This window comes from Bos grunniens, chromosome 8 (assembly GCF_055505025.1).
Source record: "Bos grunniens cultivar Pamir isolate PY7600 chromosome 8, Bosgru_T2T1.0, whole genome shotgun sequence".
Lineage (NCBI taxonomy): Eukaryota > Metazoa > Chordata > Mammalia > Artiodactyla > Bovidae > Bos > Bos grunniens.
The window spans coordinates 59,636,436-59,653,354 of NC_141172.1; the positions used below are offsets into that span (position 1 = coordinate 59,636,436).

General features: G+C 45.0%; 1 protein-coding gene across 1 annotated transcript in view; it reads right to left on the reverse strand.

Annotated features, from left to right (window-relative positions):
• The window catches only part of PAX5 (paired box 5), a 175,555-nt gene that overhangs the window by 62,728 nt on the left and 95,908 nt on the right, over nt 1-16,919 (reverse strand). The window contains exon 7 of the mRNA XM_086415912.1: nt 11,852-11,981. Within this exon, the coding sequence (XP_086272038.1) occupies nt 11,852-11,981 (130 nt within the window). The remainder of the gene's footprint in view (nt 1-11,851; nt 11,982-16,919) is intronic.

Here is a 16,919-nt window from a genome sequence, read left to right on the forward strand (position 1 = left end):
TTGGAAAGGTCGGCTTCCAAGCTGCCTGCAAGTGCAAAAATCTATGAGTGTATTACCAGGACGGCCATCCAGCTTTGTTTATTTTTATCCTACAAAATACAAGGTCAGAAACAACTGGAGTACTTTCCACTGAAATTATTTTTTTAATTGACACTGCTCTTTACACAAATATTAATTCATTTATTCAACAAACAGTTCTTAGGAACATTGCGCTAACCTGAAAGCAAATCATATTTTCCTTTGATGTGCATTTTAATTACAGAGATTCTTGAATTTCATTTGGACTTTATTAATAAAATGATCAGACCTCTCTGGCTTCTCTGAACCTCTGACTATCCTTCCAAACACCGAGATTCCAAAATTCTAGGTTTCTCTAGAATCTATAACAGTGAATCTATTTAACAAACACTGTAATCTCCAGTTGGATTCATCTTGAATCTTTCTGGAGTGTAAATAGCCTTGTTTTCCTGGGGAAATTCCAATTTGGGTGCCGAGTTTTCTCTCTGGATTGTCATTCCCTGAAGCAGGTTCACAACATTTAGTCTGGACAGAGTGTGACATCGCTGCACTGGGCTGAAATGCTGAGCTGTCTCACATTCTGGACAACCTTTCCCCCACTAATGGATGGCTTATACACTGAGCTGTTATTTGGGGAAAGCCACTTCAGGCAGGCAGAAGAGCAGCGTGAGCAAAGGCCTGGAGTTTGCAACAGGCAAGGCTGGCTGGACAGCCTGAGGTCAGCCCTTTCTGGCCTACCAAAGGGGTTTTCTGCTGAGCAGGGATAGGTGTCAGAGGAGACAAGAAAGAGGGGCTGGGGCAGGTCTAAAATTCACTGGAGCCAGCAGGCAAGGAGAGCGAGCGAAGTTGACCAGGTAGAGATTGGGACGAACAGGGAAGCGTGGTTCAGGCAGGGGAAAGCCCCTTCTAAACTCTACCCACCTGTGGCCATGGGAATGTGGATTCTGGTGGACAGGCTTCCAGATTTTCAAAAACAAAAAGGAAGTTAAACATTTTAGCCTTTATGCTAAATATCCTAGTTTAAAGGCACTTTTAAATTTAATTTTTTGACAAAGATAAATTAATATATGCGTGCTAAGTCACTTCAGTCGTGGCTGACTCTTTGTGACCCTATGGACTGTAGCCTGCCAGGTTCCTCTATCCAGGGTTCAAAAAATTAAAAACGTAGATAATATTTCAGCCAAAGGTCCACTTCCTACACCCACCTCACAGACTACGCCCAAACAGGGTTATTGAGTATTCTTCCAGAATTTCTGTATGTTATGTACACAAATACAAATACGAATTCCCATGGCCCCTCCCCTTCTTTGCACAAAAGGTAGCATTCCGTATGCACTATTCGTGCTTTTTTTCATAATGTATCTCCAAGGCCTTCTCAATTGGGACATAAAGTGCTTCCTCCTTCCCTGCAGCCACACAGTACTCCGTACCCATGAGCTCTTCTTTATTGAACAGTCCCCTACTCATGGACACTGGGGCTGTTCTCCTCTGATTTGTAAAATGTGAGCTCTGATGTTTTTTAAGTTTAAAAAACACTATTTGGGCTGGACCACGAGAGCATAGAATGCCGGTCTGCGTCTGAGTTCACATAGAATGTCTGCGTCTGAGTTCACAGAACAAACACCAGCCTGTACTTGGCCAGCACCTTGGCTCTGGCTTGCCGACGGGGAAGGGAATGACTTCAATGGACAACAGCCTCAGAGAAGTCCTGTTGAAGATTCTTTGCCTTTGAGGTAGTAAAATCCCTGTCACTAGAGGTAACCAAGTACTGATACACAATAGATCCCAGGGCTGGGTGATGTGTCAGGGTAACCCAACCTCAAAGTTTCCAGAGTCCCTGAGGCCTGATTATGAGTTGGGCCCAACTGGCAGCAGAGAAAGAACTGAGCTATGGCCCCACCCTCTCAGCACCTAATTCACTCAGTCATTTATTGAAAGGCATTTCCCAGGGCTGTATCTTCTATCCAGATGGCTTTTCCACAAACCTTCGCAAGGCTTCTCCTGGCTGGGGTCTCAGATCAAAAGCCACCTTTTTAGAGGCTCTACTTCATCTCCCATCCCTCTTGTCACTGCCCCCAACCCCAGTTTCCCTCTCTTCCTGTCTTCTTTCTTCTGTGCTATGAACTCAGACCCAGACACCAGCACTTCTTTCACTGCCAGTATGAAATTACCTTGTATATCTTTTTTCTGTGTTTGCTGTGAATTGTCTGGCTCTCACCGGCAGGTAAGCTCAGCGAGAGGAGGGACTATCCACCAAGGCCTCGATGGTACTACCAGCCAAGCCCCGAGAGATAGCCCGATATACAGTAAGTATTAATATTAAGCTGCCCTTCCAAGGCAAACAACTTGGAGGAAAGCTTAATGGCTGAACACCTGGTTACGGAGTATCATGCTGTATTATAGCTTTTATTGTCACTTTTCCAGCACCTTTTGGCAGCCTAGATACATGAGGCATTCTTTGTATTTTTGCTTTTATTTTTTATTACGATTTCACTTTGAGTGAAGAAATATGTAGTTGGGTCTGATTGAACCACATAAAGGCTCATAAAACACAGGTCAAAGGAGGTGTTCCCCACAGAGAGGTCATTCAGAGCAACGTGGCACCTCGCCAGACTTTTTGGTACAAGAGCCCAGGAACGTATTAATAGCTGCCATTCATTAAGTGTTTACGTAGCCAAGAATCAGGCTAAGACTGCATGGACCATGCTCACAGGCTTCCTGCAGGGAGTACTATCTTGGGCCCCATTTTACAGATAGGGACCTTGGACACGGAGGCTAGTAACGTGCCCCAGGTCAGAGAAGCTGGCTTTCAAGAGCAGACAGTCTGGCTTTGCTGTTGACATTTTCAATTAAATGCTAAAAGATATGCCTTCTGGAAATTTAAACTGGGATTTTTTTGGTTTTAGTCCATCGAACCACATATTGGCAGCAGGCTGTGGAAGCCATGGCCTTGGATGAACCCCAGTTCCAGCTCTAACTCACTGGATGTGGCCTTGAGCAGGTCACCTCTGCCCTCTGGACCTGGGTCTCTCCAGCCATGAAGTGAGCAGTTGCCCTGCAGGACCCTCCCACCTGCACATCTGTGGTCAGGATGTTTGTTCTGAAGAAGACTAGAAAAAGCCAATATTGGGTCGCAGACCTCCAGATCCCTTTTCCTGCCCACACACACTCATATGGCCCCTTAGTGGCTCTCAAATCTTTTCCATTCACTCTCCTTATATCCTCACAATGGCCTTTGTGGCAGGTGGGCCAGGAATTGTCATCCCCGTTTCACAGATAGGAAAACTGAGGCTCAAAGAGGACAACCTATTTGCTGAAGGATAGGACAGTTAGGTTTGATCCCTGGGTGGCGAAGACCCCTGGAGGGGGAAATGATAACCACTCCAGTATTCTTGCCTGGGAAATCCCATGGACAGAGGAGCCTGGTGGGCTACAGTCTATGGAACTGCAAAAGAATCGGACACAGTTCAGTGACTAAACAATAACAGGACAGTCAGGTAGTAAAGTCCAGGCTTAAACCCAGGCTGACTCCTGGGTCTAAGTGCTCTTTCCTCAGCCCTCAGCTTCTGTTCACATGAGAAAGGCAGAAGATAGACTTACAATCCTTTCTTTCAAGTACCAAGTTTGGGATACTGGGGGTCTAAACATTGAGCCTGGGGGATACCAGCAAATCAGAGCTGGTGGTTTGGTGATTTGGAGCATCTGTCTGTCTTTGTGGGTGCTCATCCACTGGTCCCTGTATGGTCTCTCCTACTTAGAGGGGATGCGTCAAGGGAAGCCCCAGACCCTAGGGCCTGGGTCATTCACCAGGCAGGTGTTTCTCAAAGTTGTTTAACCAGAAGACACCTCTCTCAGTCTCATCCTGCCATTCCAACCGCAGATGCAAAGCGATGGTCCTCAGGGGAAGGTGCCAGCAAGGACGTAGGCTGGCCCCATTCCTTTGTTCTCTCAGGCAAAGTGAGGAAACACTGCCGGGTCCTTTGCTGGCATCCACCCGCTGTCCTCCCTGGCAGGTACGGACAGTGGCTGTTTCGTCATCAAGCCTGTGACCCAAGGATACACCTGTAGATAACTAGCCCCAATCAGGACCCAAACTGCTGATGATGCAGGAATGGGCAGGTCATGTCACTGCTTTGCAAATGGTGAGCCGTTTCTGAAATGTGGCCCCAGCTGGTGGAGCAGTTTAACTTAATATTTTATATGGCATAAAATGATGGAGAGACATGGACTCCTTCTCTAATGAGATCGTCCCTGGGTGGCCTGGAGTGTGAGGACTTGAGTGGAGGAGAACAGAGTCCACCCACCTCCTAGATCCCAGGCTGGCCGTCCAGCTGAGCACCCACTGCACTCTGGGCCTTGTGAGGAGGGGAGAAGGTGAGGGTGAGGCTGGAAGACTCAGCTCTTCCCCGAGGAGCTCAGAACTGTCAACACATCCACGAGGGTAGGTGGAATTAAATTAACACCACGTGGTGACATGGAGTCCCACCCTAACAGCTTTCAGGGGCATTCCTTCCAGGTGTTCTAACAGCTCTCGGTGGGGCGTCACTTTCCCCTAGAGGATGTTTTGAAAATTTGTGGGGGCTTTTATCCACTTGACAGGCATGATTGATTTGGTGTGGAACAGTCCCACACAATGAAGAATCTGCCTTTCATTCTGCATGATTATCCTGTCCTGCCCAACATACATGGAGGTGAGAAATCTGCTTATAATTATTTAAATCTAGAATGGAACTTCATTTACATATAAATGTGGACTTGCGGTTTCCATGGTCTTAATATACACTGAATTTTCTAGGAATGCAACTACCGTGTAAATCGAGTAAAGCTCCTACTTTCTTTTACTTGGAACTTTGCCAAGAGTTCCTCACCTATTCGTAAATTCCTGCTCACAGTATGTCAGACACAGTAAGTCTGTGTTCAGGTTTGTTGCTGAGTTCACGGTGATTCTGTGCACCAGGCAAGCCCTGGGCTACTCCTTTATGTCTTGCAGTTTAGACATGCAAGAGTATTTACTTATCAAAGTACATAGCAATTAATTAAAAGCAATTTCAGTTGTTTCTCCTTTATCTAATTAGTTCAGTTCAGTCGCTCAGTTGTGTCCAGCTCTTTGCGATCCCATGGACTGCAGCATGCCAGGCTTTCCTCTCCATCACCAACTGCTGGCGCTTGCTCAAACTCATGTCCATTAAGTTGGTGATGCCATCCAATCATCTCATCCTCTATTGTCCCCTCCTCCTCCTGCCTTCAATCTTTCCCGGAATCAGGGTCTTTTCCAATGAGTCAGCTCTTCGCATCTGGTAGCCAAAGTATTGGAGCTTCACCTTCAGCATCTGCCCTTCCAATGAATATTCAGGACTGATTTCCTTTAGGATGGACTGGTTGGATCTCCTTGCAGTCCACAGGACTCTCAAGAGGCTTCTCCAACACCACAGTTCAAAAGCATCAATTCTTTGGCACTCAGACTTCTTATGGTCCAACTCTCATATCCTTTATCTAATAGTTGAGCATTATTTTTATTTTATTTGAAATAAAATAAAGATAGGCTATATTTTTTATGAACTTAATTTCAGGAGAGTAAAGGGGCACCATGAATATTTGCTACTGTCAGGGGACACCGGGTGGGACTGAGCAGAGAACCCCGGTCTCAGCACAGCACCACAGTGCCCACTGAGCAGGAGAAGGGGCCGAGCAGCGCCCCCTCCAATCATCATACATAGGCATCTGCTCTGCATACGTGTGTCCATGCCTTTGTGTGTGTGTCCTTTATATTTTTCCACTAATGGGATCATACTAAACACATTATTCTGCAAAATTGTTTATTTACTTAAACGTATATCTTGAACACATTCATGTCAGCACAGATAGCTCTACTTAATTCTTTTTAATGTTGCAGAGTAGTTTATTGTGTGAAGGAGCCATAATTTATTAAACCACCTCCTAGTGATAAACACTGAGTTTTTTCCATTTGTTTTTCATGATAAATAACTCTGTCACTATTATATAGATTTAGGCATCACTGTGTATCTGTGTGAAAATATCTGTGAAATAAAGTTCTTAAAGTGAATATAAAAGTTCTGGATTAGATGGCAGGTATGTCCACTTAAAATTTTGAAAGTTACTGACAAGTTTCTTTCCAAAAAACACTGCACTGATTTATATGCCTATAACAGTGTATGAAAATATCTATTTCCAAAACCTCTCCAGTTGGGCCTCAAGAAACATTTCAGTCTTTGATAAGCTGATAGGTTTTATTAGAGTCTCATGTTTATTTTAATTTGTAGCTTTAAAATTATGAATACAGTGCATATCTTCTTATATGCCATGGGACATCTGCATTTTTCCTGTGCATTTGCTTTACCCATTTTTTTCTATTGATTTTTTTCTCTTTTGTTTCTAAAAACCTCTTAATATATATTAAGGAAATTAGCTTTTTGTCACCTGTGTTTCACTTAAAAATTTTTTATTCTTTGTCTTTTGAATGTTTTTACATACATATGAAACATTTATATTTTAAGCAGTAATTTATATGATTTTTCTTTGTCTTTTGTATTTGGAACAAATTTTAAAAGGCCTTTCCCACTCTAAGGTTATTAAAATATTTCCCTTGTGTTTTTTTCCTAGCTTCATTATGGCCTCATTCTTTAAATTTAAAGTTTTGATCAACTTGAAATTTATTTTGATATAGAGAGTGAGGTATGGATCCAACAGGCCAATCGTCCCAACACCGTTAACTGAATGATTTATATTTCCTCTACTGATATGAAATGCTGTATCTATAAACACCCAGAGTTAGACATGACTGAGCACATGGTGCAATGACAAATGATCTGAACTCTGTATGCTTTTCCATTTGTCTATTTGCTTCATTTTCAGTTAGTAGTTTTAATTGTTGTAAATTTATCATAAAATTTTAAAATATGCTGTTTCATTCACTTTATTTCAGAATTTTTCTAGCTACCCTTGAGTGTTTGTTTGTCTAATATTAGTGTCATTTTGGCAAGTCTTAAGTTCTGTTGGCATTTTGATTGAAAATGCTTTGAATTAATAGAATAGGGGAACTGACATCTTCATGGTGTTGAGTCTTCCTATCTAAGAACAAGCTGTAGCTCTCCATTTATTTATTTTTTTAAATATTTATTTATTCAGGCTGCACTGGGTCTTAGCTGCAGCATGCAGGACCTTCTACCTTTGTTGTGGTAAGTGGGATCTAGTTCCCTGACCAGGGATTGAACCCAAGCTCCCTGTATTGGGAGCAAAGAGTCTTAGTCACTGAACCACCAGGGAAGTCCCTCCATTTACTCTTTTATACCCTTTCAGATCAGATCAGATCAGTCGCTCAGTCGTGTCCGACTCTTTGTGACCCCATGAATCGCAGCACGCCAGGCCTCCCTGTCCATCACCAACTCCCGGAGTTCACTCAGACTCAAGTCCATTGAGTCAGCGATGCCATCCAGCCATCTCATCCTCTGTCATCCCCTTCTCCTCTTGCCCCCAATCCCTCCCAGCATCAGAGTCTTTTCCAATGAGTCAATTCTTCGCATGAGGTGGCCAAAGTACTGGAGTTTCAGCTTTAGCATCATTCCTTCCAAAGAAATCCCAGGGCTGATCTCCTTCAGAATGGACTGGTTGGATCTCCTTGCAGTCCAAGGGACTCTCAAGAGTCTTCTCCAACACCACAGTTCAAAAGCATCAATTCTTCGGCGCTCAGCCTTCTTCACAGTCCAACTCTCACATCCATACATGACCACAGGAAAAACCATAGCCTTGACTAGACGGACCTTTGTCGGAAAAGTAATGTCTCTGCTTTTGAATATGCTATCTAGGTTGGTCATAACTTTCCTTCCAAGGAGTAAGTGTCTTTTAATTTCATGGCTGCAGTCATCATCTGTAGTGATTTTGGAGCCCAGAAAAATAAAGTCTGACACTGTTTCCAATGTTTCCCCATCTATTTCCCATGAAGTGGTGGGACCGGATGCCATGATCTTCGTTTTCTGAATGTTGAGCTTTAAGCCAACTTTTTCACTCTCCACTTTCACTTTCATCAAGAGGCTTTTGAGTTCCTCTTCACTTTCTGCCATGAGGGTGGTGTCATCTGCATATCTGAGGTTATTGATATTTCTCCCGGCAATCTAGATTCCAGCTTGTGTTTCTTCCAGTCCAGCGTTTCTCATGATGTACTCTGTATATAAGTTAAATAAACAGGGTGACAATATACAGCCTTGACGAACTCCTTTTCCTATTTGGAACCAGTCTGTTGTTCCATGTTCAATTCTAACTGTTGCTTCCTGACCTGCATACAAATTTCTCAAGAGGCAGATCAGGTGGTCTGGTATTCCCATCTCATTCAGAATTTTCCACAGTTTATTGTGATCCACACAGTCAAAGTCTTTGGCATAGTCAATAAAGCAGAAATAGATGTTTTTCTGGAACTCTCTTGCTTTTTCTATGATCCAGCGGATGTTGGCAATTTGATCTCTGGTTCCTCTGCTTTTTCTAAAACCAGCTTGAACATCAGGAAGTTCATGGTTCACATTTTGCTGAAGCCTGGCTTGGAGAATTTTGATCATTACTTTACTAGTGTGTGAGATGAGTGCAATTGTGTGGTAGTTTGAGCATTCTTTGGCATTGCCTTTCTTTGGGATTGGAATGAAAACTGACCTTTTCCAGTCCTGTGGCCACTGCTGAGTTTTCCAAATTTGCTGGCATATTGAGTGCAGCACTTTCACAGCATCATCTTTCAGGATTTGGAATAGCTCAACTGGAATTCCATCACCTCCACTAGCTTTGTTAGTAGTGATGCTTTCTAAGGCCCACTTGACTTCACACTCCAGGATGTCTGGCTCTAGGTCAGTGATCACACCATTGTGATTATCTGGGTCGTGAAGATTTTTTTGTACAGTTCTTCTGTGTATTCTTGCCATCTCTTCTTAATATCTTCTGCTTCTGTTAGGTCCATACCATTTCTTTTAGTGGAGTTTTAATGTTAAGTTTATTCCTCAGCATTCTCTTTTTTTCTTTTTTTTCTTTTAGTGCTGTTGTTAATATTTTCCCCTATTTTATTTTTCTAGCTAGCTATTGTTTACTTACAAGAAAGCTAATGGTTATAAATTATAATGGTATAATATAATATATATTATATATAATATATAATATGTAATGGTATAAATATAATGGTATAATTTATAATATTATACTATTGTATATGTGTTATATTTATAATTAGAATAATTTTAATAGTTCAACATTAGGTGACTTAGGTATGGAGATATTTATATTTGTATTCATTTTCTGCTCTATGATGTGACTTTAAAATAGACAGATCAAAATACAAACAAATCTTTGGTCAAGGGTTTAACCTAAAGATTCAGCTCACATCCAGACTGGCCTTCTGCAGACCCTGAACAGCTAAAGCACCCAGCTAGCTTTTAGCTAGCACTGACTTTCTGCATCAAGGGTTTTCAACTCAAATTCCTTTCCAGATTAGGCTTGTAAGATAATGAGAAAGCAGGTGGGTGGAGGCCCTGTCTTGAGGGGCTGCTGCCACTTATCCTTCACCTTCCACGACCATGTAGGAATACCACCCAGTGTGGCCAGATCTGATTTTTCAAAAGAGCCAGAGATACAGATTAAAAAATTTTTAATGTTGACTCAAATTTATAAAAAGTCCTACGTGGGTCCAACTAACCATATATGTTTTCAGATATGGTTCTAATCTGTGGGTTAGGTTAGCCCTTTGGGCAACTGACCACCAGGTTGCCACATCAATAGATAAGAGTCTCAGAAATACAACCACAGTCTCAACGTTTACTAGATTACTTTCCATCTAAATCGGCTTGTGCAGATGGTAGAATATGTCTTCCTGTGATCTGCCTAAACCCATGAACCCCAAACCCAATAACAAACCCTCCATCTGCAGAGCAGGCCCTGCAGGGATCTCACGTGATCCTCACAAGGGCCCTGAGAGACCAGGACCAAAGTCACAGCAAGGAAGTGAGGGCGCTAGGATTAGCCCCAGGTTATCTGTGTGGTAGAGTGGCCGACCGTACCCGCCGGGTCTTCAATTTTATCTCTGCTGCTCACTAGCTGTGATTTCTGGCAAGCTACTTAATTGCCCCAGGCCTTTTAAGAAATGGATCTGATATAATAGTACCCACCTCCCGGGCCTCCTCCAAGGGTAAAACGAGTTCACCTTACAGAGTGTCTGGAACTCCATAACTACTAGATAAAGTGACTTACTATTATTATTAACTAGTCCAGGCTTCTCTCTACTTTATCACCCCTACCTATCCAATTATTTGTACTCCTTTGAAAAGAATAAGCACCCAGGAGACTGTGATGGCTGGCTCTACCTCTCTCCCTTCCCCTTTATACCTCTCTCCCTGAGACTTGGTTTCTGCATCTGTAAAATGGGGATGCTGTCAGAGATCTTGTCACAGACCCTAATGACCCCAAGGGGGAGGATTCATGGGACACCTGTGGTGTTAGTAAAAGAATGAACCTCAGTTCATTCTGACTGAGGTACTCCATAGATCTTGCTCCGTTACTGACACTCCATCCCTTGCAGGCTCAGTTGCCCTCCAGGCTCTGGCCCCATTTCAGGCAGACAGGGGACCAAGTCACTCTTGCCTCTTAACTGATCTCCACATAGTACCCAGATCTGCACAAAGAGCCCTGGCTACTCTCACCTGAGCCCCACGAGCTCCAGTCTCAGAGCTGGGCCTGCCCTGCCTAGGAGCCTCCATGAAGCTGGTAGACAGCCTGCCTCATCCAGCTCTTTCCCTAAAGTTCTAACCCAGATCCAGCCCTGATGCAACCACAGCCCACTCACATTTCTAAGAACCCCTTGTCTCTGTCACTGCTTCCTGGGTCTCGTGTACCAGCCTACAGGGACATCCCACTATCTTAGGCTCTCATCCAAGTGCCCCCAGCCCCCCACTGTCTGTTCAATACCCAAGACTGCCTCTTGCCTGTTCAGTCAGACATCTTCCCGGAGTTGTTGGCTAAGTCTGTCCATCCGTATTAGCCCAGTGCTGTTGGAGTAGGGCGGAGTGTCTGCCTGTTCCACCCTTCTGGTCCAGCCCCTTACCTAGCGGTAAGCCTGATGTGACCAGCCACCTCACAAGGAGTAATAATCATGCCATATTGGGAGCTTGTGTGCGCTAGATCAGAGTCTAAGCAGCTCATGTGTTTGCAGCATTTAATTCTCACAGCAACACCGTGGGGTGGGTGCTAGCACAATTTTACAGATGAAAAAACCATCTGTTAGGCCAGAATTCTTATTTAACTTCCTCAAGAATACGCAGCTACCACAAGTTCAAATCCAGCAACATGCCTCTAGTGCCCACACGCTTCATCTTCACACTGACAGTTCAAGCAACTGGTCTTTAAGAAAAGTAGTCTAAACCTCCTGTCCTTCTTGACTCCACCTGGAAACCTGAAACTCCTGGCAGCGATCTACCAGGAATCCCACTCACCCTATGGGCTGAGGCCCACCAGGACTGCCTTTCTCCCAGACAGCTAAATCCCAGCCATTCTGAACACTTCAGTCCCAGTCCCAGGGGCCCTGAAATCACCCAGCCCCTTGATGCGAGGCTTCCCTGCTCCATCCAGCCCCAGCCCACTGCCCATTTGCTACCTGCTCTCCTCTGGCTCTACCAGAGCATCTACAGCCATGTCTCAGTCCCCCAACCTGTTCCAGAACCTCATAACCTCATTAAAAGAAAGATGGCCCCTGTCAAGCCCCAAAGCACCAAGAAGCCATTTTCGCCATCACATACTTTCTCTCTCTCCCTGCCACTTGCCCCTTGCCCCACCACACCCCAGGTGCCCTCACCTGTCACAATGGGATAGGACTGTGGCCCAGGTACGCTGCTCCCGATGTCAGCGGGGGTGGGACTGGTCAGGTTGGCCTTCATGTCATCCAGCCCTCCTGCCAGCGAGGCCATGGTGGAATAATCGGCAGTCTGAAAGAGGAAACAAGACAGATGTCTCAGCACGGAGGTTCCAAAGCACTCCAGCCAAATACCACTGCCACGTTTTGGGCTCAGCCAGCTAGCCCATACCAGCACCAAGGCTCCTGGGGGGCTCACAGATCCCCAGTATTGAGAGGACACATTCAGCTCGACAGACCAAGACAGGTGTCCAGAATCAGGACGTCTCCCCAAGTGAGGAGGTGGATAAGATTCAGTGCAGCTTCACGAGAATTCAAACCTTGCTTCTTTATGGCTGCAGGTTCCCTTCCCTCAGCCCCAGCCAGCCAGGGACAACCAACCTCCTCTATGCAAGGAGGAAAGCATCTATAACCAAGGCAGAAACATGAATCTTGTAGCCAAGAGGCTGGAAAGGAAAGTTTCTCATTTCTGTGCTCTTAAACCGCAAGCGTAGAATCACAAAAACGAGGGTTAAAGGGAATTTGGGTCATCAACTAGTTGAAACCCTCATTTCACAGAGGAGGAAACTGAGACCCAAGGAGAGGAGGGCTTTGCCCAGGGTCAACAGGGGATGGTTCACCATGAACTCTCACCCCAAAACCATCATATCAAAGCAAATGTTTTTGAATTCTGGAAGCATGTAAACACCACTATGCTGAAAACTGATTTACCAAGTCCACTCCAATCATGTACACAATCATGCTCTTTTCTTTAAGCCATTGCATGAAACCAGAGCTTGTGATGTGTCATTTCCTTGGCACCACTGTCAGAATGGTCTCTGGAAAGGTTGTGAAGCTGCCGACATGGGTCTTCCCACTCCAGGAAAAACTACAGCAAGAGTGACAGGTCTTTCCCTCCCGTTCCCCACTTCAATCCCAGGCCTATCTTCAGGTAAAGACATTATTCGCAGATACCCAAGCCAGAGTATTTGGCTGTGCCAAGCTCTGGTGCAGGGAGTCTCCTCCATCACCCTGGCATTGCCAATGGATGATGCCTTTCTGTCTGTCCAGGGTTATGTCCTTAGACAAGGAAACAAGAAGTCTTCTGAAAGGAGTTTGCAGGCTTTCTGGGTAGGGTGATGAGGATTGAGTTACTGGGAGGGAAACCAGAGGAGTCACTGGGCAAGTGGCAGGCAGAGGGGATGAAGACTCAGGCATATCCCTGGTGCTTTTCTCTGCAAATGAATTAGAAAGTAGTTCCAGGGCAGCTCAAATGCTGAGCACGGTGGGTGGCAGCTGTGCATCCAGGAGTACTGCAGGCCCAGGCACCCTGAGATGAATTCTTGCCCAGAGCTCCCGGGACTTTGCACCTGTCTCCAGCAGAGGCTGATTCTGCAATGTGCAGAGAAGAGCACAGGCCCAGAGCCAGCCCAGGGGCTTCTACAGGAGAAGGACAAGATGGTGACAGGCGTCCCTGACATCAGGAATCACTATAGAGCTGCAGTAATTAAGACAGTATGGGACTGGCACAGGCATGGATAAATCGACCAATGAAACAGAATCGAGTCCAGAAACTGATTTGTGCATGTATGGAACCTTGATATATGAGAGAGGTGATGTACAAATCAGCAGGGAAGGATGAGACTCTAATAAACAGTGCAGGGGAACCAGTTATCCATTCAGAAACAAGGAGGGAAAAAAGAAATTGGATCTTTACTTTACACCAGACACAAAAATCAATTCTGGGTGGATTAGAGACCTAAATGTGAAAGGCAAAAGCATCTAACATGGTCCAGACTTGGGAACAAGTCTGCCCTTCATAGAAAAGAAAATGTATGCCCCTGGGATGCTCACACAGAGCTCCTGGTCACTGTGAGGACAGTAGTGATTCCTGGCCAACCTGCTGCCTTGCTTCAGTGCCTCTTCCTCCAGGAAGTCCTTTCTGACTACCACACCCCAGGAAGCAGGAGTCCAGAGTGGCACCAGGACAATAAGAACCATAATATTCACAACTGTGTCAAAGCTCACAGTTATCAATCACTTGCTCTATGCCCGGAGCTTTTATCTGTGTTATCCCATTTAATCCTCACACTTACCCCATGTAGTAGGGTCTACATTATTCCTATGGTACAGATGAAGAAACTGAGACTTCTGACGTAGGAGGAAAGTGTTTGCCTAATGTCATACAGCTTCTAGGTGCCAGAGCCAGGATGCAAACCTGGGTCCATCCGACTCCAAAATCTTGACAATTACCCTAGTGATTTTCATACTGTGTCCTAACCCTTCAACAGGTAGGAAATCACTGTGCTAGTACTAACCTTTACAATGGAAAACAGAGTCGACTAGAACAGAAAAGTCTCTCACATAGAAAAAGTAAATCCTGCTTCATCATTCTTTGTTTCTTTGTAAGTGGATACGTGTGTACTAGGTAGAGAGGACAATATATTTCTGGCTGTAGGTCTCACCCAGCAGTCTTCATTCCAGGCAGCGGAAGCTATTGAGAAAAGGTCACTGTCCAGACTTTATCCAGCACAGAATGGGACTTGTTCATGCATTAGCCTCCTAATTTGCTTAAAAAATTAGGATGTAAAGCTCATTGGAGGCCCTCCTTCAGTGTATTGCCACGTGCAAAACCAGGAGGTCAAATTGTCTCTGTGAGGGTCTCTGCGGTTTATGAGACCCTGGGATGGGGACAGCGCCTATCACCTCCCTAGGTTCCTGTGTCCTAGTAGAGGTCTGAGCATAGTGCATGCTTAGTGTTTACTGAGCTTTTTTGTGTATGCAAGATGGCACATGAGGACCAAACATACTCTCTGCCCTTCATCCACAGATCTCAAGGGAAAAGACACGTGGTCCTGAAGCTCCATCCAACAAGGACAAAGGCACAGAGCCATTCATTGACACGGCACAGGAAGTGGTAAAGAAATGTTTCTTGGGCAAGCTGCTATTTATCCTGGACCTGAGCAATCCCTGACCCCCAAGCTGAGTAGAGCTGAAAGAAAGCTCAGAAGTGAGATGGGAGTGATCCAAAAACAAGGCACGTCGATAGTTGCAGGAGGAAGAGGTCCAGATGAAAAAGTAGACAAGCTGGGATTCGACTCTGAAGAGCCTGCACAGTGAACACTGGATGAACAAATGAATGAGTGACCCTTATCCTCAGGAGAGCCAGGCAGTATCTTGGCTAAGAGTAGCACCCCTGTGCCCCTCCCCACCCCACTACCAGGTCTGCCCCTTCCTAGACTCCGGGCTAGGCAGCTGCGTCCACAAGGGAAAGCCTCTAATTCCCAAGGAAGCATAGCCAACCCAGGTTTAAGAAAATGATCGGACAATGGCCAATCCTGCCTCTTAACATATTTAATATCCACATGGAAGAGGCTTTTTGTTATTTGATTGTGTTTTAGTCATTAAATTCAGTATCAAGGTTTGTTTAGTCACTTCAGCAATTGGGTTTGAATCATCTCTTCCAGACACAGAATCTTCAACTTGTGTAAGACATGCAATGGGAGATCCAAAAATCCAGTTTCTCAAGCACCAGTGGTTGCCAGAAGGTGCAATGAATTTCCCTAAAGAGCTGGGGCTGAGAAGACAGCTGGATTCACAAACCAGCTGTCACTGCCCTTTGCCACGCATGCCTCCCACACCTCTTGCTTACAGGGCTTGAGCCCAATCCCTCTCCTTTGGTGGGGTTCTATAGCTCCTGCTCTGCTCCTGCATGAGCCAGGGGATGCCGTCATTTCATTTGCTTTGTAATTATGCCCCAATTTCTCACCATTCTCTGTCCCACTGAGCTGCCTGTGATTTTTTGAGGCAACTGCCTTCTCCCCCATCTCCTGGGGTCCCTGGACCCTCGCTTCACTGGCTACTCCTCAGTCACTCCAGGAACTGTCCTACCTCTGCCTGGAAAGTTCACCTCATTCAGCCACTTAAACTCACAAGACCCAGTTCAAATGTCATCTCCTTGGTGCAGCCATTCCTGGACCCCACATTCCTACAAAGAAATCAAGATTCCCTTGTCTATGTTTCCATAATTGGTGTCATTTTGCACAGACCTCTATTATACTTCCCACCATGTATAATGGCTGTTTGTCTATCTCCCTCCAGGTTGCCTTGAGAGCACAGAGCAGGAAATAGCCTGAGAGCCCCCTAAGCGTTTGTTGAATGAATGAATGAATGCATGATCCAGGAGCATGATATTCACCACAAAATCCAAACATTAACTGTAGAGGGTTTGAACAAGAGCAGGAAATAATATGCTAACCTCCCACCTCTACCCCTCATCAAGTCAGGTGACCAGAAGACAACGTCCTTGTCTACCCTGTGGTGTAGTCCCTGAGGAAGTGATTTCATTGTTCTGGGACAGAATATCAGGCATTCAACACTGATTAGAGGCAATAAAAGAAAACAACCAAACAAAAAATGTAAAAAAAAAAAATCTTCTAGAGACACTCCCATTAGAACATTCAAATTCCATGTCAATGTCTTCTACAATTCATTACCCACCCATCCCCCCCCCAAAAAAAATTACTACAGGGACATTGGAAACCCTACATATCCTTCTTTGCCTTGGTTGCCAGGAAGCTTAGTCAAATTCAGAGCTTAGTCACCACAAATGTATCAATGCTGGCACCTTGTAGAATGATCTTAGCCTTTCCTCTGCATAATTTCTGAACTTTTTCAGCCTTAGCTAACGTCGATATAAGTCATTGTTTATTTTGCAGGATACTTCAAGTCCTTTTTGAAAGTGGAAGCTGGGAGAGGTAGAAAGAATGACAGAAAAAGAAAGATGGGAGGGACGATCAGGCGAGAGAAAGACAAGAAAAGAGGGAACCCATGATTGGTGCCTCTTTTCCTGGTCACAGTGGCATCTATTTCCACATCTCATAGTCATTTGGAAAGCCAAGGGCTGAAGAGTGGGGCTGTATTGGTGCGCCTATGCCCTTGGGTGTACCAGCAGCCCCCACCCCCTCCCTCCACTGGCTGTCAAGCCACCAACATCTGCAGGTAACGGCTGTGTCCCACATTCCTACTTTTA